A 27,220-nucleotide genomic window follows, 5' to 3' on the forward strand; every position below is an offset into this window, starting at 1 on the left:
AAGTTATAATGACAATTCTAAGTGAATAAAAAGCAGCACTCCAACAGCTTTGTCTGAAAGATCCTTACAATATTTCTTTACTTATTTGTTGATCTTTCTGTAGTTTGTTATTCCTTCAATATAATTTTTCCACTTATGGAGAGTTTATTTCTTCTCACAAAACAGCAAACAAATTGTATATTTCACTGGATTGACTGTGAGTTATTGACGTCCCCTGTTTTCCCCATACTCCTTTCTTGGCACCATCCAGGAATGAAAGTAATCAGGAGAGGAAAAGAAATCACTCAAGAATTCAGACATTAGAGTGCAGGTGAAATTCAATTGTGGTAGATGTCTACCAGAAGAGTTTGATTTTAATTAAAACCCCAGATAGAATTGTAAATGGAAACCATTACATGTTCAGCTGCACTTGGCCAGGCCATCTCCCTGCGCCGGGGCACTGCAATGCCAACTCTTTGTCCTGTGGAAGCTGTGAACCTGTGAGCTCATATCGTAGCTCCAGAGTTCTTAGGATCCCTGAAAGAGAACGGTCAGGACACAGGAGTGTGGAGTGACTGTTTTCTTGGGTGCATGAAGGATCAGGCAGACAAACGAAGAAGTGTTAGCTTGGGGATAGAGACCTGGGGAATTCTCCTGGCAGCAGGCTGGCGAGTGTGGGCTCTGAATTTCAGCTCCAGCTCTGCGGTGTAACTGACTCTGCAACCCTGAGCAGGTCATCTGACCCCTCTGAGTCTTTACTGTTTGCATTTATAGCAAAAGGAGATCATAGTATCTTACAGAATCTTTGTGACTTTTCGGATGATGCAATACAGTTACCAAAACACAGAAGGCATGCAACAGCTGCTAGCGGTGCTGATGTTCCCTTTTACAATAAATACTGAGCAGCCCTATGTGCCCCATGCAGTCCTGAGCACTGGGAACACGGCAGTGAACAAAACAGACCCAAGTCCCTGTCCCCATGCAGCCGACATGGGGGAGACAGACGATCAACAAGATACAGAGTTAAAAGTATAGTGAGCTGGATCATGACCGAAGTGCTGAAGAAAAAACGAAAGATGGGAAGGAAGAGAAGAGGCTGAAATTCCTCCAGAAGCTGAATTAGTGTAAAGACCTGGAGAAGGTGAGAGGACGGGCGAGGGATGACTCGAGGGAAAAGCATTCCAGGCTGAGGGAACAACAGGTACAAGAGCCTGCCTGAGCCAGGAGCTTGCCTGACAAACTCCACCTGCCTCAGGGGGCTTCGGGCTGGAGTTGAGCAAGCAGGAAGGAGAACAGCAGGAGGTGGAGAGGTAAGGAGGCCAAACCCAGCAGTGGCCGTGGTGCACAGGGAGAGCTCTGGTTTCTGCTCCCACCGTGGAGACGAGGGTCTTGCAGAGGAGGGTGACCTGATCTAATTGAAGTTGCAAGAGGATCACCAGGTTGCTGCCCATGGTGTGCTTCTGATCCTAGTGATGCTGCAGCTGATGCTGTTGTGATGACCTAAAATGGAGAACAGGGCTGGGGGGCAGGGCACAAGGTCGCGGTATTTGCGTTTGGAGGGCACAAAGCTGGGAGAAGAAAACAGGACCCATCCCCAGAGGGCAGCTTCATGCTTGTGCATCTAGACTGGGCTACAGGGGGTAGAGTCTTGGAGAGGGGAAAGGAAGGGCCTAACTTTTCTAACTAATTAATTTTTGGCTGTGCTGGGTCTCCATTGCTACATGGGCTTCTCTCTAGTTGTGGCGAGCAGGGGCTACTCTCCCGTTTCAGTGCACAGGCTTCTTTCCCATTGCAGTGGCTTCTCTTGTTGCGGAGCATGGGTTCTAGGGCACATGGGCTCAGTAGTTGTGGCACATGGGCTTAGTTGCTCCAGGGTGTGTGGGATTCGAGCTCCCTGACCAAGGATCAAACCTGTGTCTCCTACATTAGCAGGCTAATTCTTTTTCATTATTGTTTATTTTCTCTATATATTTTTTTCGGCTGTGCTGAGCCTTCGTTGCTGAGCAGGCTTTTTTCTAGTTGCAACAAGCAGAGGCTACTCTTTAGTTGCGGTGCGCTGACTTCTCATTGCGGTGGCTTCTCTTGTTGAAGAGCACAGGCTCTAGGGTGTGAGGGCTTCAGTAGTTGCGGTTCCCTGGCTCTAGAGCGTAGGCTCAAAAGTTGTGGCACATGGGCCTAGATGCATGTGAAGAAGATCCCTTCTCAAATCAGGGATCAAACCATATCTCCTGCACAGGCAGGTGGATTCTTTACCACTAAGTCACCAGGGAAGCCCTGGAAGGCTAATTCTTTGCCACTGGACCACCAGGGAAGTCCCCAGGTCTTACTTCTTGCTCCTCTGCAACACACATCCAGTAGCTGACACGGACACACAACTCTCCCCTTTACCTATATTTTGCCTGTATCATGTTTTGAATGTATGAATGTATCACCTGGTATTGTATTTATTTAAAATCAGCTTCTCCAGATGTGCTCAACAAAGGCTTATTAATCACTTACTATGATTGGTGCTACGTGCCTGCAAGTCGCTTCAGTCGTGTCCAACTCTTTGCAACCCGATGGACTGTAGCCCACCAGGCTCCTCTGTCCATGGGATTCTCTAGGCAAGAATACTGGAATGGGTTGCCATGCTCTCCTCCAGGAGATCTTCTTGACCCAGGGATCGAACACAAGTCTCTTTTGTCTCTTGCATTGGCAGGCAGGTTCTTTACCTCTAGTGCCACCTGGGAAGCCCTGATTGGCACTATGTCAGGAGCTAAATGTATTGAAATGTAAAAGACTATAAATGTTTAAAAAACCAACTCCTTACATGGTCATAGGAGGAAAGTTAGTTTAGTCCTAAAGGTGTGGATGCATTTAGAATTTGAGAAGGGAAGAAGCCTTCTAATTTTCCAGATATATAATCGCCTTCTCCCCTTGTTAGCTTAGGGATTTCCCACCCAATTGTACAAGGTACATTATCTGAAGTCATTTAACTTGTTGACCATCACATTCTTGGAATAAGTAAAGTCTCTGCAGGTGAAATTGAACAAACAACGCCAGTGACCTCTTTAGCTGCTCCAGTATTGGTCCAAGGGTTTAAAATAATAAGCTTCATCTTTCACTGAGTCTTGCTGACAGACAGTATCAGCAGGGCATGAGGTTAGAAGTATAATCCTCTTTGATGAATAGTTCAAGAGAATTATTGTTAAACCTTTTGTAAATATACGTTTTTTTTAAAAAAGTCATAATAATGATTTTAGATAAACAGTATGACAACAAGGTCCTACTGTGTAGCACAGGGAACTATATTCAATATCCTACAACAAACCATAATCAATAAGACTATAAAGAAAGAATGTATATGTGTGTGTAACTGAGTCATTTTGCTGTACAGCAGAGCTTGGACAACATACTTTAATAATATGTTATCAACCACTATACTTTAATAATAATTAAAAAAATAGGCCAGGCTGTCCACCAACATCAGGTGACCACGATCCTCCCTTGAACCAGCTGCCACATCCTGAAAAAAATACAGGGAGGAGAGAAGCTTTGAATAGGATGGGTTTTAACCAAAATGCACAAAAAAATAATAGAAATGACTGACTTTCCCCCAGAAGTTAGTATCTGACATAGAAATTGAACTCTATAAAAATAAGGTTTTGTTTTTTACATACCTGAAAAAATACTGTGAATAATTGATATAAATGTAAGATTTATGCATTTAGTCAGGCTCAGTAGATTAGAAATCAATTATGTTGTTAATGCATCAGAAAATGCATCTCAGTATCTCAATTTCTCATTTGTGATAATAAATGGAGTCAATCATATTGATTAAGGCAATTCAGTCTTGTCTTAGCCAATAGTTTCCACTTCCTTGGCAATCAGGCTTACTACCTGAGTGACCAACAGGTGGAATATCCACTGACTCTGATGCTACCAAATAGGAAGGTGGCAGAAGAACCCCAGCAGACGAGGAAGAGGGGAACACGGGGGTCCCAGGTAATCCACAGACTGAGATGGCAGTCCTTAATGTGGTTAGTCAAAAGGCATTAGATGAGGGGTCTGCATTTCGTGCCCAGCTGGCTCAATTCCAGCCTCACTTGGACCGACTGGGACTTGATTTTTTTTGTAATAGAACCCCTGGGTGAATCCTTGCATCAAGCAGAACTTCCTGGACTCCATTGACTCACTGCAAACTGCCTGACCTTCCAGGGAGAGTTAAGTACATAGATGAATTGAAGCACCCAAAGAACAGAAAGAATTCAGCCTTGTTTGGGTCACTATATGTTCTCTGAAGGGACTTTTCTGGTGGCTCAGCAGGAACAAATCTGCCTGCAATGCAGGAGGCCTGGGTTTGATGCCTAGGTTGGGAAGATCCTCTGGAGACGGGAATGGCAACCCACTCCAGTATTCTTGCCTGGGAAATCCCATGGACGGAGGAGCCTGGTGGGCTACAGTCCATGGGATCGCAAGACGCGACTTAGTGACTAAACCACCATTATTACCATGTCCTCTGAACTGCCTCCGTGCAGGCATCAGGCTTTTAATGCAAAGATATGAACTATATTAAAAACTGGATGGACCTAGAGCCTGTTGTATAGAGTGAAGCAAGTCAGAGAAAAACAAATATTGTATATGAATGCATATAACATGGAATATAGAAAAGTGGTACAAATGAACCTATTTGCAGGGCAGAAATAGAGACACAGACCTGGCGAACAGACAAGTGGACATGGGGTGGTGGGGAGGAGGAGGGTGGGAAGAATTGGGAGATTAGGATTGATATATATACACCGCCATGTGCAAAATAGATAACTAGTGGGAGCCTGCTGTATAGCACAGGGAACTCAGCTCGGTGCTCTGTGATGACCTAGAGGGGTGGGATGGGGGAGTGGTGGGAGGGAGGGGGTGGATATATGTAGACATATAGCTGATTCACTGCCTTGTACAGCAGAAACTAACACAATATTGCAAAGCAATTATACTTCAATTAACAAAAGGAAAGAATATGCTAAAATGTAAACTCTAGGAAAGGAGAACATAAAGCACGCTTCTTTCCTTAACTTTTCCCCAGGCCTAGAACAGTGCCTGACTCTTGGTACATGCTCAAAAAATATCTGTGAACAGAAGTTTCTGACTTCCAGGAGTTTAAAACCCAGAAGAGGGGACAGAGCATGGCCAGAAATACCTATGACAAGGGCAGCACCGCGGCTTGTCTCCAGGCAGGCAGAAATGGTGTGGAGGAGAAAGAGAGAGAGTCTATCTGGGTTGATAAGGCAGTTTCATGATGGAGGAGGGGTATTTGGAGGAAAAATGAGGAAGAGGAAAAAAGAAACTGAAAATATAGGGTGAAGGCTTATGCAAAAGATTAGTGTTAGAGGAAAGGTCTAAAAGTCATCTCCAGTGAGAAAATCTGAAGAGAGCATGAATCAATCAGAGAATCTAGAGAGATTTGAGAATCAAAACAAGTACCCAACTAATGGTTGGTAAAAAAAAAGTGAAAGTGAAAGCGTCAGCCCCTCAGTCATGTCCAACTCTTTGCAACCACACGGACTGTAGCCTGCCAGGCTCTTCTGTGCATGAGATTTCCCAGGCAAGAAAACTGGAGTGGGTTGTCATTTCCTTCTCTAGGGGATCTTCTCAAGCCAGGCATTGAACTCGCATCTCTTATGTCTCCTGTATTGCAGGTGGATTCTGTTACCATCTGGGGTATAGAAATAGTTTATCAGAACAGTGAACAACAATGAAACTCTTTAGGCCATTCTTTCTGGTAACGTTTACTTTCACATTAAATCAGTCATGAGAAAAACATATAAACTGTACAAATGAGCTTTTCTTGACTTCCTTTTTAATATAAGAAATTGGTTATTTCCTAGGCCTCATTTCATTCTCATCTTACTGAAAATATTGGCAAATAGTAGAGCAGCAGAGAGGGGATTTAATTCTACAGACTGGGACTTAAATAGGACTGTTGTGTCTATGGTGTTCATCATTGTCCCCTCAGCTTTTAGCTCCATACCTGGCACACAGTAGATACTCAGTGAATCTTGGCTGAATGAATGAACCAGCATGAGGAGGTCCTGTGTGTAAACCTCTGGGGAGGCATTCTGGGCTAAGTAAAGATGGAGTCAGTTCCTCTCTTCAGAGTTCACAGCCCAAGCTGGGGATAAGCTGGGACTGTGGGCAGGGAACAGGCACAGACTTAAATAGCTGTGCCGAAAGACAGAGTGTGATAACCGCAAGCATTGTGTTCAAATAGTATAACAATAATAAACTATCTATTTGGTAAATTATCTATTTAGTTTATTATTGCTGTAATGTCATTTCACAGTTTATGTAGTATTTTATTCATTTGGTTCCCCCACAATGTGGCGGGGGGCAGGGCGGGGGGGACACTTCTTAAAGGACAGATTGCAGGTACAAGAGAGTCAGGGGATATTTATGAGAGATCAGAAAAGGCTTAGAGGAGATGGGATTTGAACTTGGCCTCAAAGGATAGATAGTCAATAGACTTCAACTTTATTGAATACATCCTATTGAACCCCTGGGTTGGGGAGATCTCCTGGAAGAGGGCATGGCACCCCACTCCAGTATTCTTGCCTGGAGAATTCCATGGACAGAAGAGTCTGATGGGCTACAGTCCATGGAGATGCAGAGAGTCAGACACGACTGAGAGGCTAACACACACACAGTATGTGCCAAGCCCTTTTCATGATGTACTCACTTGATCCTCATGACAGACTCTGTGGTAAACCCTATCACCTTACAGAAGAGGAAACTGAGGCACCGTAAGGTTAAATAAGCTGCTCAAAGTCACACAGCTGGGAAGCCTTAGAACCAGACTATCTGGCTCCAGAGCCCCAGCTCTTAACCATGAGGGAATACTGCAGTTTTTATGGGTGACCCTGGTGCTGTGAGTAGTAGGGAGTGATCCAGGTAGAGGGTAACTGAGCCACTGGGGTAGGGCTTGAGGTTAGAGTATGCCTAGTATGTTTGGGGGGAAAGTGAATCTTCAAGAGGTTGGTGGGGAAGTTTAGTGGGATGAAAAGGGTAGAAAGGCAGGGGGAAATGACCAACAAGAAACGGTGGCTAAATGAATTGTACCAAGATGTTATAGTAGGATCTGCTATAAAAGGAAGTATCTTCATGATATATACGACTTTTGAAAACAATGGCTACTACTTATAAAATCTTACCATAATCTGGGAGCTGGAACCGTCTTCACCAATTCAGGTGGCTTATCTCATTCATCCTCCCTGCAGTACTGCTATTGCTGTCTCCTGTTTAACATGGGAGTCTGAAGACTCCAGAGAATAAGTGACTTCCTCTTACCTAAGTTACCTGTTTTGACACCTCAAACTCTTAACCACCTCAGTTTAACAGCTCTCTGCTAAAAGCCAAAAGGTGGTCGAGGGGGTGGGTGTAGCGTAATGTCATTTTAGTGAAAAGAAAAAACACACACACATACACACACACACATATATATACAGGTCTTCATCGACTTACAATAAGGTTATATCCCAATACCCTCATTGTAAGTTGACAATATCATTAAGTCGAAAATACATTTGATACATCTAACCTACTGAACTTAGCTTCAGTTCAGTTCAGTTCAGTTGAGTTGCTCAGTTGTGTCCGACTCTTTGTGACCCCATGAATCACAGCACGCCAGGCCTCCCTGTCCATCACCAACTCCTGGAGTTTACCCAAACTCCTGTTCATTGACTCGGTAATGCCATCCAGCCATCTCATCCTCTGTCGTCCCCTTATCCTCCTGCCCTCAATCCCTCCCAGCATCAGGGTCTTTTCCAATGAGTCAGCTCTTCGCATGAGGTGGCCAAAGTATTGGAGTTTCAGCTTCAGCATCAGTCTTTCCAATGAACACTGGTCTCCTTTAGGATGGACTGGTTGGATCTCCTTGCAGTCCAAGGGACTCTCAAGAGTCTTCTCCAACGCCACAGTTCAAAAGCATCAATTCTTCGGCGCTCAGCCTTCTTCACAGTCCAACTCTCACATCCATACATGACCACTGGAAAAACCATAGCCTTGACTAGACAGACCTTTGCTGGCAAAGTAATGTCTCTGCTTTTCAATATGCTATCTAGGTTGGTTATAATTTTCTTCCAAGGAGTAAGTGTCCTTTAATTTCATGGCTGCAGTCACCATCTGCAGTGATTTTGGAGCCCACAAAAATAAAGTCTGCCACTGTTTCCACTGTTTCCCCATCTATTTCCCATGAAGTGATGGGACCAGATGCCATGATCTTCGTTTTCTGAATGTTGAGCTTTAAGCCAACTCTTTTTCACTCTCCTCTTTCACTTTCATCAAGAGGCTTTTTAGTTCCTCTTCACTTTCTGCCATAAGGGTGGGGTCATCTGCATATCTGAGGTTATTGATATTTCTCCCGGCAATCTTGATTCCAACTTGTGCTTCTTCCGGCCCAGTGTTTCTCATGATGTACTCTGCATATAGGTTAAATAAGCAGGGTGACAATATACAGCCTTGACGTACTCCTTTTCCTATTTGGAACCAGTCTGTTGTTCCATGTCCAGTTCTAACTGTTGTTTCCTGACCTGCATATAGGTTTCTCAAGAGGCAGGTCAGGTGGTCTGGTATTCCCATCTCTTTCAGAATTTTCCACAGTTTATTGTGAACTTAGCTTAGCCCACCTTAAACATGCACAGAACACTTAACATTAGCCAGCTGCTGCTGCTGCTAAGTCGCTTCAGTTGTGTCCGACTCTGTGGGACCCCATAGACAGCAGCCCACCAGGCTCCCCTGTCCCTAGGATTCTCCAGGCAAGAACACTGGAGTGGGTTGCCATTTCCTTCTCCAATGAATGAAAGTGAAAAGTGAAAGTGAAGTCGCTCAGTCATGTCCGACTTTTAGAGACCCCATGGACTGCAGCCTACCAGGCTCCTCCCATCCATGGTATTTTCCAGGCAAGAGTACTGGAGTGAGGTGCCATAACATTAGCCTACAGTTGGGCAAATCATCTAAAATGAAGATTGTTTAATAATAGTGTTGAATATTTCATGTAATTTACTGACTACTTGGACTGCAAGGAGATCCAGCCAGTCCATCCTAAAGGAGATCAGTCCTGGGTGTTCATTGGAAGGACTGATGCTGAAGCTGAAATTCCAATACTTTGGCCACCTCATGCGAAGAGTTAACTGATGCCGGGAGGGATTGGGGGCAGGAGGAGAAGGGGATGACAGAGGATGAGATGGCTGGATGGCATCACCGAGTCGATAGAAATGAGTTTGGGCAAACTCCAGGAGTTGGTGATGGACAGGGAGGCCTGGCGTGCTACGATTCATGGGGTCACAAAGAGTCGGACACAACTGAGCAACTGAACTGAACTGAACTGATACTGAAAGTGAAAGCAGGATGGTAGTAAGGACACAGGATGGTTTTAAGTGTATCAGTCTTTATCCTAGTGATTGCTTAGCTGACTGCACACTGTGGCTGCTGCTACTGCCCAGCATCATGAGAGAGTATGCTGCTAGCCCAGGAAAAGCTCAAAATGGGAAGTACAGTTTCTACTGAATGCGTATCGCTTTCACACCGCTGTAAAGTAGAAAAATGGTAAGTTGAACCACGTTAAGTCAGGGACCATCTGTATATGACATTCATAAGCTAAACTGTAAATAGTAGTTGCCTTTATTCTTTAAAAAATAATAAATATTTATTTGTACTTTTGGCTGTGCTAGGTCTTTGTTGCTTAGAGAGGGCTTTCTCTAGTTGTGATGAGCAGGAGCTACTCTTCTTGCCGTCCTCAGGCTTCTCACTGCAGTGGCTTCTCTTGTTGCAAAGCACAGGATCTAGGGTGCTCAGCTTTCTTTCGGTAGCTGCAGCATGTGGCTGAGTAGCTGTGTCTCACAGGCTCCAGAGCACAGTCTCATTAGTTTTGGCACAGGGCTTAGCTGCCCCTTGGCATGTGGAATAATCCTGGACTAGGGATCGAACTGGTATCCCTCAAATTGCAAGGTAGATTTTTAACCACTGGACCACCAGGGAAGCCGCAACAGTGGTTACCTTTAGAGAGTAAAATGGGATAAGCCAGGGTATAACTTACTTTTCCCTTTACATACTTTCTGTATTATTTTCATCCTTCATAATAAATTAATGAATATAGTGATTTAATAATAAATTAATGAACACTATCTTAAAAATAAAGTATAAATTTTAGCATACATTACGCTAAAACAAAAGTTAGCAAGGACACAATTTACAAAATTTTTATAGGAATTTGGTTTATTTTATATATATTAAGGCCTACTGAAGGTTTTTGAACATGTGGGCAATTCTGGAGAATAATTATTGAAAAAAGAAAGCTATAGGGGTCAGGCTTGTTTACTTGTTTTTGTTTTATTTTTGTCCCTTTTAATTCTGTTTCATCATTATTGACATGCCATAGGATCAAGCATTATTTTGCTCTGTTGGTTTCCAAAGCACTTTGTCAGTTTTTTAAAAAACCTGCCTATCATTTATTTTTTAATTTTGGCTGTGCAGGGTCTTTATTGCTGCGTGGGCTTTTCTCCAGTTGCAGGAATCAGGCACTACTCTCTAGTTGAGGTGTGTGCGCCTCTCACTGGGGTGTCTTCTTTTGTTGTGGAGCACCAGCTCTAGGGTGCGTGGGCTTCAGCAGTGGCGGCTCACAAGCTTAGTTGCTGTAAGGTATGTGGAATCTTCCTGGACCTGGGATCAAACCTGTGTCTTCTTCATTGGCAGGCAGATTCTTAACCCCTGGACCACCAGGGAAGACAGCTTCATCAACTTCTAACATCATTTACTTGTTTACTCTGTTTAGTGTTTGCTTTCTGCCTCTGCCTTAAGCACCAGAAGAGAAAGAGTTTCTGTCTGTTTTGCCCACTGTGAAAGCCTTAGCTCCTGGAACAACTTCTGGCATAAAGCAAATGTTGAATCACTTTGTTGAATGAATTAGGATTTTTAGTAGACTTCATTTATTTTATTAAAAATGCTTCCCTGGTGGCTCAGATGGTAAGGAGTCTGTCTGCAATGCAGGAGACCTGGGTTTGATCCCTGGGTTGGGAAGATCCCCTGGAGAAGGGAATGGCCACCCACTGCAGTATTCTTGCCTGGAGAATTCCATGGACAGAGTAACCTGGCGGGCTACAGTTCATGGGGTCTCGAAGAGAGTCAAACACAACTGACTGAGTAACACTACACATGTTAACTCAGTGGCTGCAGTGAGGTAATTTTCTGTTTGGGCTTCCCTGGTGACTCAGCTGGTAAAGAATCCACCTGCAATGTGGGAGACCTGGGTTCCATCCCTGGGTTGGGAAGATCTTCTGGAGAAGGGAATGGCTACCCACTCCAGTGTTCCGGCCTGGAGAATTCCATCAGTTTTAAAATTCACAGCAAAGTTGAGCAGAAAGTAGAGAGAGCTTCCAGGTATCCCTGCTCCTTGACTGCTTGCATAACCTCTCCCATTGCCAATCTCCTTGTCACTGTGGTACATGTGTTACGAGTGATGAACCTACAATGACACATCCTTATCACCCAAAGTCCATAGTTGATGTTAGGGCTCACTCTTGGTGTTGTACAGTCTTGGGTATAATGTCATGTATCCAACCTTATAGTATCACACAGAATAGTTTCACAGTTCTAAATATCCTATGTGCTCTGTCTATTCTGCCTGTCTATTTAACTACTGTTCTTCCTATTGTTTCCATAATTTTGTCTTTTCCAGAATGTCATAGAGTTAGAATCATCCCATATGTAACCTTTTGATATTGGCTTCTTTCACTTATTAACATGCATTGAAAGTTCTTCCATGCCTTTTCATGGCTTGTGAGTTCATTTCTTTTTAGTGCTAAATAATATTCCATTGTCTGGATCCACCACTGCTTATTTATCCAGTGAGTTATAATTTTTTGTGTGTGCTAAGTCACTACAGTCGTGTCTGACTCTTTGCGACCCCATGGACCGTAGCCCTCCAGGTTCCTCTGTTCATGGGATTCTCCAGGCAAGAATACTGGAGTGGGTTGCTATTCTTCCTCCAGGGGATCTTCCCACCCAGGGATGGAACCTGTGTCTTTTACATCTCTTGCATTGGCAGGCAGGTTCTTTACCACTAGCCCCACCTGGGAAGCCCCCAAATAGCAGAAGAGGGGCTATTTAATCATTTTATTTATTTATTTTATTATTTATTAATTTTAGACAACCCTCCCCCCAAAAAAAAATGAGGTAAGAACAAGGCAACTTCTAAAGGAATAAAACAGTTGCTTTGAGGGACTTGGAGGGGGTGCTGAAGATGGAGGTTGTGAGTGGCTTTTGGGTGGAAATCGAATTCTTTCAGCCCTTCACTCTGTTTCTGAATGCCCTCTGTGGCTGGCTGGGTGCTGGGTGCTGGAAGGTGTGGAGACAGGAAGTCATCCTTGCCTTCTGGATGCAAATGGTGGGAGTGGGCGTGGCCACAGGCAGTGGGCGGGCTCTGCGGGAAACAGGCTGCTCACCTGTGGATCCTCTTCTTTCTAAGCAGATCAAAGAAGGGGGCAAAGCGGACCTGGTGAGCTCCAGACTTCGGGCTGGGGACGAGGTGGTGAACATCAACGAGGTGGCACTGAGCAGCTCCCGGAGGGAGGCCGTTTCCTTGGTGAAAGGATCCTACAAGACTCTGCGGCTGGTGGTGCGCAGGTAGGCAGGACGGGTGGGCACCAGGTTCCTCCTGCGTTTCCTCCTCCCGTAAAGAGCCTGTTCTTTAAACCTTGCCATGTGGATTTTATGGTACCTCACCCCCTACCCCCATCACCACGTAACTTTCTGTTTTTCTTGCCCATCTTGTGGCCTGTGAAGACATTTTAGATATGTCTGTCTTGTGAAACCCTAGTTTTCCCAGCAGGTGTTGGCTTGGCAGGGTTCACTGTACTTTCCACATTTCTTGGCTTGATGGAAAGTGACCCTGATCCCCGATGTGGTCAGAGGTCTATGAGGTGTTGCCTGCCTGTGGGACCAGAGACAGCCCCAGGCTTGGAGACCTGGAGAACATTCCACTTACCTGACCTACCCCCAGGGGTAGGGGATGTCTTCAAAACAAGTGAATTCCTGCTTTGGTTTGTTTCTCTGGTTGTGATAGTGATGTTTCCTTTGTTGGAAAAGGTTTGCCTTGTGATTGGTTTATGATGCCTTAAAGTTAGAAGCTTCCTAGCTCCAGGAGAACACCTCTTAGTGGAGGGAATTACCTGTGGAAGGAAGTTATACCATTTTTTGCAATCATTATGTCAAACCAAGCACTGATGGAGATGTTTTACATTAATATATATAACTATGTTCATTTAGTCTGTGCAGAATCTGGTGAGATAGCTATCATTATCCTCATTGTATAGGCAAGATGGTTAAGCGGGTCACTGAAGGCTGGTAAGTGGACGAGCCACAGAGGAGTCTAGACGCTGCTGGTCCCACTTCACCAGGCCACTTGAGCCTTATTACCCTGACCTACTAAGTCCTGGGCTTACACATTTAGGTATTTCTTCATTAATCAGGTTTTGGCTACCTCACATGGCAACTAAATGTTATAATATTTAAGGATGTTTAAGTTGGCTGGAACTTCAGGAGTCATTAATCAAGCCATGCCATTTTTAAGATGTCAACAGTAAGCTGGTCTTCTCATCAGGCCTTAACATAGTCTCTTAAGTCAGAGGCCTACAATCCCTGGGCTTCTGAACAGTCAGTGGAGGCATAAAATTAGAAAGAAAGTGAAAGTCGCTCAGTGGTGTCCAACCCTTTGTGATCCCTTGGACTATACAGTCCATTGAAGTCTCTAGGCCAGAATACTGGAGTGGATAGCCTTTCCTTTCTCCAGGGGATCTTCCCAACCCAGGGTTTGAACCCAGATTTCTTGCATTGCAGGTGGATTCTTTACCAGCTAAGCCACAAGAGAAGCCCAAGAATACTGGAGAGGGTAGCCTATCTCTTCTCCAGCAGATCTTCCCTACCCAGGAATCGAACCGGAGTCTCCTGCATTGCAGGCGGATTCTTTACCAACTAAGCTATGAGGGAAGCCCAGATTAGAAATAAAGTGCACAGTAAATGTAGTGCAGTTGAATCATCCCCAAACCATTTCTCCATCCCTGGTCCATGGAAAAATTGTCTTCCATGAAATTGGTCCCTGGTGCCAGGAAGGTTGGGGACCGCTGTCCTAGAGTTCCATTCACTCCTGCATTCATTTATTCCTCTAAATTCACTGTCTGAGGCTGTGCTGAGGAGAAAAGCAGCTCCTCCCAACCACAAAAAAATAACAGCTGTGGGTGTGGTCCCACCGTGTCCCCAGGCTCCAGTGACTCTCTGCAGTGTGCTGGGCTGGGTCTGGTTTCTTTTCAGGGCCTTCTAACTAGACCTTGCTTCTCTGGTGGACAGTGATGCAACGTGGCTCAAAGCATAGGCGCCAGAGTCAGATCAGACCTGGGTTCAAATTCTAGGGCTGTCATCTTCTACCCATGTGATCATGGGAAATTACTTGCCTGGTTGAAGATTCAGTTTCCTTATTTTTAAATCGGGATTAAAATACCTACTTTATAAGGTGATTAGAGCAACGTAATGGACTACTGTACATGGTTACTCACAGTAACAACAGATGCTGCTGCTATTATTTTTATTATTTTTGGCCAACTCTAGACATTATTTGTAGGTCAGTATTTGAGTAAAGCAAGCATTCATTCCAAACACGGTGGCCGATTTCTCAAATAGATGGGTAGGAAGGTTCAGAACCATTGGCCTATTCCATACGTCCAGGAGTGTTGAAAGCTTTGAACTCACTTTGACATTGGAACCCAAAGCCAGTTTAAGAGCCCTAGCATGTATCTGTTGAGGATTGATGGTGGAATCCACACTCAGAATGTTTTGACAGGACTCTGGTTATCGATTAACCTCTGCCAAGGGTTGTCTTGTTTCCTGCTGTGAACAGTAGTCATGCTGGCTTCCGGTTATGCCTTCTAGTTGATGGTGACACGAGGTTTGAATTATTTTGTCTAGCGGAACAGGCAACAGATAGTCCTGGGATTGAAATCAGGCTTTGTTGTTCGCAAATTTTGTGACCTCAGGCTCTCTTTTATAAAGTAGTAATAGGAAATAATAATTCCTGCCTCACAAGGGAATTGTGAAGATTTAATGTACAAAATCTAAGTACATAGAAAATGTGCATTGTTTGCTCATTATTATTCTGAATTAGGTTAGAGGCCAGCGGCGATATGGATTATTGTCCTATTACCGAACATGCTGGGTGCCTGGTTATCAAGAAGCCCACCCTCACCCTCTCGTGGAATTTAGGAATGTTAATTCACATCATTGAAAGACATACACCAGAATGTCAACACATTAGCTCATTTTGAAGAACGCAACTCTAAGTGGAATAAATATCCCAAGGTGACCAAGAATCAGTATACTTTATCGCCACAGGAAAATGAAATAGGAAGTCTGACCATAACTAGGTCAGGAGGTTGCATGCTGATCTCAGGCTGAAGAGTGAGTCTGAGGCGCCAGAATGTGCTGGCCTCCCCGCTGTTGGCCAGGTGGCCCATCTTTCCACGAGGAACGCATCTGCCAGGCGGGCCAGATGCCCGAGCTGCTGAATCAGGGCCCTTTCCCCTCTGGACCGCAGGGAAGCATTCTGCCAAAGCGCTCTTCTCCCATCTCCTGACTTCTCTGCCCTCCGCTCTGAATCCCCTTTCTGACTGACACATTCTTTCTTTAGATATGTTAATGGGATCGATAAGGTTACTAAAGAATCCTTGCACTCTGTGCTTTTGCTGTGGGAAACATTTTGTCTCTAAGATGCCTTTTGAATATGTCTTATCTCATCTATTATGTGTTGGTTTTTAAAGTTGAACTCTCGGAAAGAAGGTAGTCTTTACTCCTCATACATCTTTACCAACTGAGCTCTCAGGGAAGCACATATATAGAGATGGGGATTTATGAACGTGCTCTAGTAGACGTGGATGGATATTCTGCCCCTACATTGCAGAGAACTGGGTAGACGCCCTTATACTCTGGATTAATCTGGCTTTGTATTTAGTAGAGTTGTTGATTTCCTGAGGTCTTACCTGTATATCTTGGCACATGTCATGTCCAGAAATGTCATCTCCTTTTGCTTGATTCTGACACAGAAACTTGTGATATTTCATTTACTTGTGTCTGACTCTGCAATCCCATGGATTGTAGCCCACCAGGCTCCTCTGTCCATGGAATTCTCCAGGCAAGAATACTAGAGTGGGTTGCTATTTCCTTCTCCAGGAGATCCTTCCAACACAGGGATCGAATCCAGGCCTCCGGCATTGCAGACAGTTTCTTTACCATTTGAGCTACCCAGGAAGCCCATTTTATCGACTAGCTTTCCTTTTTTTCCTAAGTGATCTTTGTATTTTTGAAAAAAGATCTATGTGGCTTCCAGGAAATGTGATCAGGGAATCTGTTTCCTGGAGAAATCATTTGTGTAAGTGAAAACGTAAATTTATCGGCATTTCCATCTCTACCTACCTCCTTTTCTCTTAAAGTTAGTTTTGGGTGGACAAGGGCAACACCTCAGGTTGGCAGGCTTCCTCATCTATCATAAATATGTCAAGAATGCAGATCAGGGTAGTGATGTTTATATAAGTTTTGAGAGTGTCTTACCCAGTGACCAGAAACAATCAAAAGTAAAAACACCTTCTTAAAAGGCTACAGTGACAAGAGAAATGCAGAGTTTCAAGTGAGTTGTGGGTCAGTGGCCTTAGGAGATCTGCTGACCCATAAAGAAGGCAGGGTTTAGTCCTCTGGGAGGAGGGAGTGACGGGGTGACATGGATGTTCTAGGACAGAGAATGTGTCTGCTGCTGAGTACACAGAGGTCTGCAGCTAATGGTGGATAAATGGAGAAGAAACGATGCAATGTGAAGTGAGCCAAAGAAAAGACCTTCGAAAAGGAAAACAAACAGTTGAAGGGAAACTGAAGAAGGAAGGACAGTACAAAGGATGTAAATTAGGAAAGCAGACAGGTACGCAAATAAGAGTCAGTACTCAAGACCCTCTCTAAAATCAGTGGAGACTTTATTTGGCAGATAGGTGTGATGCACGTCCTAGAGCCACTAACGTTTAGAATGAATGGAAAGCAAAGACAGAGGAAAGAGTCTTCCAGTTTCATTTAAACCCCTGGAGTGATGCAAGGTGCTTTCAGCACAGGGAGTACTCACTGCTGTTTGCAGATCACCTACATTTTAAATTAAAAAAATCGGAGGCTACATTTCCCTTTCAGAACAAACTGTTAAGGTTAACTGCTGGGGATGCATCTAACCTCATGTTTTCACCCTGAGTTGGAACTCTGATTCCTGTCCTGAATCAGATCCTTAGAAAGGCCTTGTAACCAGTGGATTTGTAACCTCAGTAGAATGTCCCCCAACCCCTATTTTTCTTGGCATATCCAACCTCCCAAACTTCTGCATTAAGGTGCTAACTTTGCCAAATATTATCCTACTCCTAAGTTTGGTATCCATGGTTGGTTTGGCAAAGAAAAGTTTTAGGGGTATTTTTCATGGTAAATGTTTTATAATTTTTTTGCAAGGCTCATGTAAGCCATTGGGAAGTAGAATGCATCCTTTCTAGGAGAAAGGACATGTGAGATGGTGACGCAGGCTTGATGCTGCCTGGAAAACAAGTCATTTAATTTATTTGATTCTCACCTCAAAGGATTGTAGTGAGAATTAAGTGAGAAATATGTACATTCAATATATAGTATTGGTGATTGAAGAATGAACACTTGAAAAGAAATTGTGTATTTGTGAAATAAATTGCCTCTTTTTTATATATATATATATTTTGCTGCCTCCCAATGTCTTTTTTAAAATTATTATTAAACTTTTTATTTTGTATTGGAGTATAGCTGATTAGCAATGTTATGACAGTACAGGTGGACAGCAGAGAGACTCAGTCATAAATATACATGTATCCATTCTCCTCCAAACTCCTCATCCATCCAGGCTGCCACATAACATTGAGCCGAGTTCCCTGTGCTATCCCTTGTTGGTTATCCATGGATAATCCCTTGTTGGTTATCCATTTTAAATACAACAGCGTGTACTGGTCCATCCCAAAGTCCCTAACTTTCCTTCTCCCCATTCTTCCCTCCTGGCAACCATAAATTCATCCTCTAAGTCTGTGAGTCTGTTTCTGTATTGCAATAAATTGCCTGTTACAAGAAGCCCATTTTACTGTCTAGAACATAGCACACAATTAGTGGTTCCATTCAGGAGAAGGCAATGGCACCCCACTCCAGTACTCTTGCCTGGAAAATCCCATGGACGGAGGAGCCGGTAGGCTGCAGTCCATGGGGTTGCTGGGAGTCGGACACGACTGAGCGACTTCCCTTTCACTTTTCACTTTCATGCATTGGAGAAGGAAATGGCAACCCACTCCAGTGTTCTTGCCTGGAGAATCCCAGGGACAGGTGGGCTGCCGTCCATGGGGTTGCACAGAGTTGGACACGACTAAAGCGACTTAGCAGCAACAGTGGTTCCATTGAATGGGAAGGATGTATAGGGAAGTGGCCTTTCTGGGCATAGGAGGCAGCATGTATGATTCGGAACGGTAGACAGAGGGTGGGGGAATAGTGAGCCCCTTTTAAAATGAAATCTCACTCCTGAATCTTCCCGCTATCCCTACAAATTTGGAATAACTTCTCCCCTTCCCATTCGTTTAGTCTATGAGCTTACATTACTCTACCAACAAAGGTCCGTCTAGTCAAAGCTATGGTTTTTCCAGTAGTCACATATGGATATGAGAGTTGGAATATAAAGAAAGCTGAGCACCAAAGAATTGATGCTTTTGAACTGTGGTGTTGGAGAAGACTCTTGAGAGTCCCTTGGACTGCAAGGAGATCCAACCAGTCCATCCTAAAGGAAATCAGTCCTGAATATTCGTTGGAAGGACTGATGCTGAAGCTGAAATTCCAATACTTTGGCCACCTGATGCGAAGAACTGACACCTTAGAAAAGACCCTGATGCTGGGAAGGAGCCAACAGAGGATGAGATGGTTGGATGGTATCACCAACTCAATGGACATGAGTTTGAGTAAGCTCTGGGAGTTGGTGATAGACAGGGAAGCCTGGCGTGCTGCAGTCCATGGGGTCACCAAGAGTCAGACACAATTGAGTGACTGAACTGAACTGAACTGATTAGTTTACATGTTAGAAGGGAACTTTTTATTTGGCTGCACCATGTGACCTGTGGGATCTCAGTTCCCTGACCAGGGATTGAACCTGGGCCAGGGAACTCCTGGGACTGTTGATTTTTTATTTGACTGAATATATATGTTTGAGAAGAAGAAGGAGTAGTAGAAGAAGATCACATTTTACGGAAAAGTGAGATTGAGGAGAAAGGAGGGTGACTTTGTAAAACACAAGCAAACAATAGTCATTTGTCTAAAATACAAGTACTCCCAGGCTTTGTGACTTGCCCTGTGTTTGGACTCAAATTCATGTCCTGAATCGAATCATCAGAATTAGCAGGGGCCAGGGTGAAAATCTGGGTCTTGTCCCTTTCAGCCCACAGCGCTGCCTGGAGGTAGACATAATGGAACTGCTTCCAAAGATGTGTAGGGACTTGCCCAAGGCCACATGCAAGTAGCCTAAAGGAGCATGGAGGTCTCTGAGGAGTAGGTTTTGGAGCTTTTGGCATCTCAAGCAGTGAGCTAGTGCTCTTCACCCAGCTGCCTTTTCCCTTAGAAATATTTGTGATGCTTAAAAAACAGGCAGTGGGACTTCCCTGGTGGTCCAATGGTTAAGGCTCCTCACTGCCAATGCAAGGCCACAGGTTTGATCCCTGGTCAGGGCATTAAGATGCCATTTGGCACCACCAAAAGATAAAAAGTAAAATAAAAGCCTTTGAGGGTTAAAAACAAAAAAACAAAAAAAACAGGTGAAAACAAACCCAGAAAAACCAAATAAACTGATTTTTAACTCATCTAGGAAAAACTAGATTCCCCACTGACCTTGAACTTCCTGGGTAGTTCAGAGGAAATGCATCTCACTGCTCTGTGCACCCTGCTGGCTAGAGGCTCTCCATTAGCCTCTGGAAATAAAACTATTTGTTGCCTTACAGCTGCTCCCTCCATCTGAACAAAAAATGGTGATGAAATTAAGTTCACCACCACCCTCGGCCCACGCTTCCCAGAGCAGACCATCCCACATTTCTGAGGGTTAGCAGCATAATTCTTTTTATAAGCAGGCGGATGACTTAATTGGAATGGAATGGGATGGGTGGCTCCCACACCTGCTACCTCCGTGTCAGGTTTCCATGACCTTTTTATGTCTGGATTGAGTTGTGAGACTGTAACTCGCCAAGGATTTGCAAGTCAGTGATCTTGTAAGAAGAATCTGGTAATGAGCGCCATGCTTTAAAGGTCCTCTTAAAGAATACAAAATTAGTTCCAATAACTATTCATTAAAAAAGGAATTTTTGCAAATCAGTTCCTTTTCCAACTCATGGTTACATTTTATTTAAAAAGAAAGAAAGAAACACTTTCTTCCATATTATCACTATCCCCTCCTCATGTTCTGCACACATTTTTGCCACCTACCTGCCCCCACACCTGCCTTACTCTTTTCCCTTAAAAAAGTGGCTATATTCTTAAAGCATCTTAGTCTTACTTTGCTTAACCACCTAACATCTTTTTGAAACTAAAACCATTTAAAGAAATAGTTCATTAAGAGCTTTGAAAAGCAAATTGAAAAGTAAATCCCTATTTTTAAAGCAACACAGTCTGAAGGGAGGGTGGAAACTTTCCCAGAGCATGAAAAACATCTGTTGTGTTTTTTTTCTTATATATTAGCTGTTTTTAAACCAGCCTGTGCCGCCTCAAGCTGCCAGTTCTCAGATATGAGATGACAAACAGCTCGGGAAGAGAAGTCCATGTCATGGGGATTCCAATCACGGCTCTGCTGTGTACTGGTCATGGTACTGAGAGCTCAGATCAATCCCTCTGAGATTAAGTTTCTGGGTTTTTTTTTTTGTAAATTTATTTTTTTATTTATTTTTGGCTGCCCTGGCTTCTCCTTGCGGTGGTTTCTCTTGTTGCAGAGCAGTCTCTAGGCACGTGGGCTTCACTAATTGTGGCTCCCAGGCTCTGAAGCACAGGGTCAATAGTTGTGGTGAATGGGCTTAGTTGCTCTGGGTAACGTGGGGTCTTCCAGGGACAACCCACATCGGCAGGTGGATCCTCAACCATAGACCACCTGAGAAATCCCCAACTGCATTTCCCTGTGTGTGTCAGTCACTGAATCGTGTCCAACTCTTTTCAACCCCGTGGACTGCAGCTCGCCAGGCTCCTCTGTCCATGGAATTGTCCAGGCAAGAATACTGGAGTGGGTTGCCATTCTGTTCTCCAGGGGCTCTTCCCAACCCAGGAATCAAACCTGGGTCTCCTGCATTGCAGGCAGATTCTTTACTGTCTGAGCCACCAGGGAAGCATTTTCTTATGATTGTCCTATTTAATGCACTAATTTGACTTGTTTGTGTAAATGAGGGCATAGGGATTTTAAGTTTCTGATTATACCCTTTTAGCTCAGAGGAAATGTAGTTTGAAAGACAGTACCAACTAGGCCCAAGTTCGGAATGAGAATTCAAAGAAAAAGACCATATTCTCTGGAGAACTTGAGTAGGAATCGTTCTGATTCTGAAACACATCAGAGCTCCTTGGTGGGAGGCTGAATCCAGAAGAGGACCCTCAGACTGCTGAAGGGAGCTCTGAGACAAGTGTCTTTCATCTCCTGGTGTATGAACTTTAAAAATGGCTGGTTATATGGGCACATGTAGGTAGCACAGGCTGAGTAATTTGAAAAGGTAGTGTTTTTGAGCACAAGATGTGGCCTTTAGGGAAAATCATGATGTCAAAAGATAACTCTTGGGTGGACAGGCAGGAGTTGAGGACAAGTAGAAACAGAACAATAATCTTTTTTTAAAAATTAATTAATTGACTTATTTATTTACTTATTTTTTGGCCATACTGGGTCTTCATTGCTGTGAGCAGGCTTTCTTTAGTTGTGGCGAGCATGGCTACTCTCTAGTTGCGGTATGTGGGTTCCTTATTGTGGTGGCTTCTCTTGTTTTGGCACATGAGCTTAGCTGCTCCAAGGTGGGATCTTCCCGGACCCAGGGATCAAGCCTGTGTTCCCTGCCTTGGCAGGCAGATTCTTTACCCCTGGACCACCAGGGATGTCCAGGAACAGTACTCTTTTGATAGACAGTTGCAAAATTGTTCTTAAAGCTCCAGGCACTCGGTGACAACAAATATGGCCTCTTCTATCTCACCTGGACCCAGAAGCCACATGAGAAAGATTTTTGTCCCTTGTACTTGTGTTAGTTGCTCAGTCGTGTCCAGCTCTTTGACCCCATGAACGCCTCTGTCCATGGGATTTCCCAGGCGAGAATACTGGAGTGGTTTGCCATTCCCTGCTCCCTTGTAAGTTCCAATAATTGTCTCTCAGGATATAAAAGGGGGCCTCATGCTGTGCTCTGTAGCTGAGTCTTCTGTGGAGGTGGGGGATTGCAAGAACCGGTGCCTCCTGAGGACATCCCTGGGCAGTAGGGAGAGCTCTGAGCTTCTTATACGCAGCTCCAGCCTTCCTGCCTCTCCAACCCTTGCGATGACCCTCTCGCCCTGCTGCCCGATCCCGTACTTTACTTGTCCTTTCGCTCTTCTACTCTCTGCGCTTTTTCACTTGGGCAAGGGCTGCAGATACCTGGGACATGAACACAAACCCCAAACAGCAGTACGGTTTGCATCCCCTCAGAGGACCCAGGACTAGGCTTCCCCAGAGGTGGAGTCAGGAGAACTGAGAACTGTGGTAACTTACCCTCTAAGCATTTTTTCCACTTGAGCAAGTGGTTGAGAAGATGGGAAGGAGGCAGCTGCAGTGGCCTTTGACCCCCAGAAACTTTTCCAGGAGGCCTGGCATCATGGGAATTTGCTCAGTATGCTTTGAGGAGGTATTTCAATCCTGCTGGGACCAGACTCAGAGCAGTTTTTGGCTTGCCTGGAGTCTTAGGTTTGAATGTCACTGTCTAGAAATCTAGTATTTGATTTCCTAACCAGTTGTTCCTTTCCGTGGAAAATTCATGTAACACATTATTAGGTTTCCTGAGAGGTATGCAATAAGACTCCCTTACTGTAATGAGAAAAGGGACATTTTTCTTGTGGCACATAATGATAACTGCTATTGTTATTCATTGGGTTACATATGCTCACAGGCTATGTGCTGAACACTAGCCATGTACAAAGGAATGCTGTATGGTTCCCTCTGAAGGAGGTTTGATGATAAAAGACCATGTTTCATTCCTGGGATAACATGGTCTTATTCTGACAAATGTATTCCAAGCAGGAATCACCCCTCCATGCCCAACCAGTAACGACTGGCACTCAAGTATCTGTCTGAGCTTTGTAAAGGGTATGAAGTCTCAGGCTGAGATCACACAAAAGTTATAGTGGAAATCCTTTCTCCCAGTTCTAAATGTGGGCACATTAGTTAGCACAAATAAGTTTGGATGATGCTGATTTAGAATATGAGCCAATTTGTAGTTCTGCATCCTTGCATCAAAATGGCTTAAAGTTGGGACTTCTCTGGTGGTCCAGTAGTTAAGAGTCTGTGCTTCTAATGGAGGGGGCATGAGTTCAATCCCTGGTCAGGGAACTAAGATCCCACAGGATGGGCAGCATGACCAAAAAGCAAAACAAAAAAAATAGCTTAAATAGTCCATCTCAAACTTGACTACACATTAAAATTACCTAAGAAGTTAATAGCAAAAGAACTGATGCTTGGCTCCCCCAAAGATTCTAATTTAATTGATAAGAGAGGGTAGCTTGGTGTTGGACATTTTCATAGCTGCCCTCGTGATTCTAACGGGCAGTGAAGTTTGAGAACCACTGGTTTAAGCTGTAAGTCAAAGCGATAAAGAGAAACAATGAATGGCTAGAAACTGAGAGGGAGAAGAAAGATACGCAGATATGAAGGGGTCATGAGAATAGCAGCAGGAGGAGAATCAACAAGGCAAATTAACGGACTCTCTGGGGGTCCAGTGGTTAAAAATCTGCCTTCCGGTGCAGGGGATTCAGGTTCAATCCCTGGTCAGGGAGCTAAGATTCCACATGCTGCACAGAGCAACTAAGCCCATGTGCCACAACTAAAGAGAAGCCCGCATGCCACACCTAAGACCCAGCACAGCCAAATAATAATAATAATAACAACGCCAGACGTAAAACGTAACAAGTGTGATTCAAAAAAAAGAAAAAAAAAAAGTAAATCGAGAAGGGCAGCAAGTAGAGCAGATCCTCAAGAATGGGGGCAGCAAAGGGGGCGACAGAGGATGAGATGGTTGGATGGCATCACCGACTCGATGGATGGAAGTTGGAGCAAACTCCAGGGGATAGTGAAGGACAGGAAAGCCTGGTGTGCTGCAGTCCCTGAGATCACAAAGAGTCGGACATGACTTAGCGACTGAACAACAACACGGTGCAAAAACAGAGCCTTGCTGAGGTCTCTGGACCTCCCAGGACCCAGAGAGGCCTGCAGGGCATGGCTGCTCCAGCAGTGTCTCTTGCTGTTGCATTTCTATGGGATCTGTTTCTCACGATCGCTTCTTAAAAAGCTCATCAAGTGACACGTGGGCGTGGGCAGGGGCACACTTGTCTGGCCCTCCTGGGAGCACCTGTGGCCCAAGCTGTTATCACGTGCCATCGCCCCGGGAGCTCATCTTTACTGGCAGGTGTTGGGGCCACTGTTTTGAGTGGGCGGCACCATAGCCATCACACTGCAGTTGCTGTGTCCACTCTGCATGCCATTTCTGGATGGTGCCCCCGTGAAACCAACCAAGAAAGAAAGATGGCTTGACGCCATCGAACTTACTCTATCTAATGAGGTGTACAATGCAAAGACAACATGTAGAGGTCCCTAGAGATGGTGCCCCGTGATGACCTAGAGAGGTGGGATGGGGGGAGGGGTAGGAGGGAAGCTAAAGAGGGAGAGAATATATGTATACATACAGCTGATTCGTTTAGTTGTACAGCAGAAACTAACGCAACATTGTAAAGCAATTATACTCCAATAATAAAATTCTTAAAAAAGAAAAGAAGCCCTCAGTGAAACAAGCACTTGAGCTTGTTTTATTGATTTCATCCATCCCTGGTTTTTAAAAATCACATTTGCTATAGTCTTAGCACTAGTCCCCCATTTCTTGGGACCCAGGGATAGAGAAATGGTTTCTGGAAAGAGTTGTTGAAAGCCAGTCACCACACATGTCATTAATGGTACATCCAAGCTTTGAGGGTCCTGGCAGTTTTGTCCTGTTCGGGATAATTCCACTGTTAGAAACCTGTTATGTCTTGTGCATATGTGCTCAGTCGATTCGGTCATGTCCAACTCTATGGACTGAAGCCCACCAGGCTCCGCTGTCCATGGGATTTTCCAGGCAAGAATATTGGAGTGGGTTGCCATGCCCTCCTCCAGTGGGTCTTCCCAACTCAGGGATCAAACCCATGTCTCTAATGTCTCCTGCATTGGCAGACAGGTTCTTTACCACTAGCGTCATCTGGGAAGCCCAAATGCTAAGGAATTAAATAATGTTATGTCTTATTTAATTATAACTGCTTCAAGATCACACGTGGTCTAATAAGGTCCTGGCAAGAGGTTTAAAGCATAGGTTTAGAAACACTAAAAACCCCACGCAGGTGATTAGCTTTCAAAGGCTGGGAACCCCTGGGTCTGTCTGGCTAGACATGACCCCTAAGATTCTTTCTTCTATAAGGCTTCCCTGGTGGCTCAGATGTTAAAGAACCTGCCTGCAATGCAAGAGACCCAAGTTCGATCCCTGGGTCGGGAAGATCTCCTGGAGAAGGGAATGGCTACCCACTCCAATATTCTTGCCTGGAGAATCCCCATGGACAGAGGCTACAGTCCATGGGGTTGCAAAGAGTCAGACACGACTGAGCCACCTGTCTTCTCATGGTCCTGTTAAACCTCTGGCATCCTACCTAGCATGTGGCAGTTTTGAGGAGCCTAGTGTGTCCTTAGTAAAGGGCCGTAATACCAGCCTTACTCTGCTTCTGCTTCTGTCACTAACACTTTTTGTTCTGCGGCCCACTGATCTAGAGCCCCCCGTCACTCTTTCCACTTGCTGCCAGATTGTCTGTTCATCGGTGCATTTGAAAGATGCCATTTCTCCACTCCCCCCTTATTATGCTGTCAAACTCCTGTCTGATGCTGTGTTGGCTTAGCAAGCAGGATGTGTGAAATTATCCCTGGGATGGTTGCTTGATCGGTGTGTTTATGGTTTATGTATGGGAGGGTTGCTACATTGTTTTCGTGAAGACTGTGACTCTGGCCTTTTAAAAAAATAACTTATTTTTGATTGTAGGATAATTACCTTACAACATTGTGATGGTTTCTGCCATATATCAGCATGAACCTGCCACAGGTATCCATACGTCCCCTCCCTCTTCTACCCGCCTCCCACCTCCCTCGCCTCCCACCCCTCTAGGTTGTCACAGAGCGCCAGCTTTGGGTTCCCTGTGTCATACAGCAAACTCCCATTGGCTATCTATTTTGAAAGGATTTTTGGAATCTTTCCTTAAAGGTGTCTCTTGGGAATCAGCCATTGGTATTTATTGATTATAAATGAGTGAGGTTGACAAATCCTTTGACACGGAAAATCCCCTTTCGTGGAGCTGTCCCTGGAGTGAGATGTTTTTGTAACCTTCCATTCTTCACCCTCATGACTTTAAAGGAGCAAAAGATGAAAGAGAACCATTGTTTTTCACTAGCAGCTGAGTATTATTTACATTAAAAAAAATTAGTTAAAAAAAAGTTTTTTTAATCAGTTTTACCCTTTGACTTGTTCCCTTGCTTCCTTTAGGTATTTGCTCAAATGTCAGCCTCCCCTGTACAGCCAGTTAAAAATTGCAGCTGCAGCCCCCAAATTACATTAAATTATTAAAAAAGGGGACTTACCTAGTATTCCAGTGGTTAAGACTTGCACTTCTACTGCAGCAGGTATGGGTTCAATCCTTGGTCAGGGAACTAAGATCCTGCATGCTGCATGGCACAGAAAAACTGCAGCTTTCTTCCTACATGTCTCCAACCCTTTTTATTTTCACTTATGAGACATACACTCATAAAGTTACTCATTCTGTTTCCTCTCATTGGATGATAAACTTCTCAATGGCAGAGCTTTTGTTCCTTGTGGTATCCCCAGTGCTTGGAATGGTCCTTGGCACA

At 44.4% G+C, this 27,220-nt stretch overlaps 1 protein-coding gene and 1 long non-coding RNA gene across 4 annotated transcripts in view; one reads left to right on the forward strand and one right to left on the reverse strand.

Annotated features, from left to right (window-relative positions):
• SHROOM3 (shroom family member 3) overlaps positions 1–27,220 on the forward strand; it is a 342,494-nt gene that overhangs the window by 117,015 nt on the left and 198,259 nt on the right. For all 3 annotated transcript variants that reach the window (XM_055588843.1, XM_055588842.1, XM_055588844.1), the window contains exon 3: positions 12,473–12,627. In XM_055588843.1, coding sequence (XP_055444818.1) covers positions 12,473–12,627 — 155 coding nt within the window. The remainder of the gene's footprint in view (positions 1–12,472; positions 12,628–27,220) is intronic.
• On the reverse strand, positions 9,723–15,709 carry LOC129658004 (uncharacterized). The gene is made up of 3 exons (XR_008717218.1): positions 15,408–15,709; positions 12,989–13,172; positions 9,723–10,002 (listed from the first exon to the last, which is right to left on the reverse strand). It is a non-coding gene; the product is annotated as an uncharacterized LOC129658004 (long non-coding RNA).

This window comes from Bubalus kerabau, chromosome 7 (genome assembly GCF_029407905.1).
Source record: "Bubalus kerabau isolate K-KA32 ecotype Philippines breed swamp buffalo chromosome 7, PCC_UOA_SB_1v2, whole genome shotgun sequence".
In the NCBI taxonomy this organism is placed as follows: domain Eukaryota; kingdom Metazoa; phylum Chordata; class Mammalia; order Artiodactyla; family Bovidae; genus Bubalus; species Bubalus kerabau.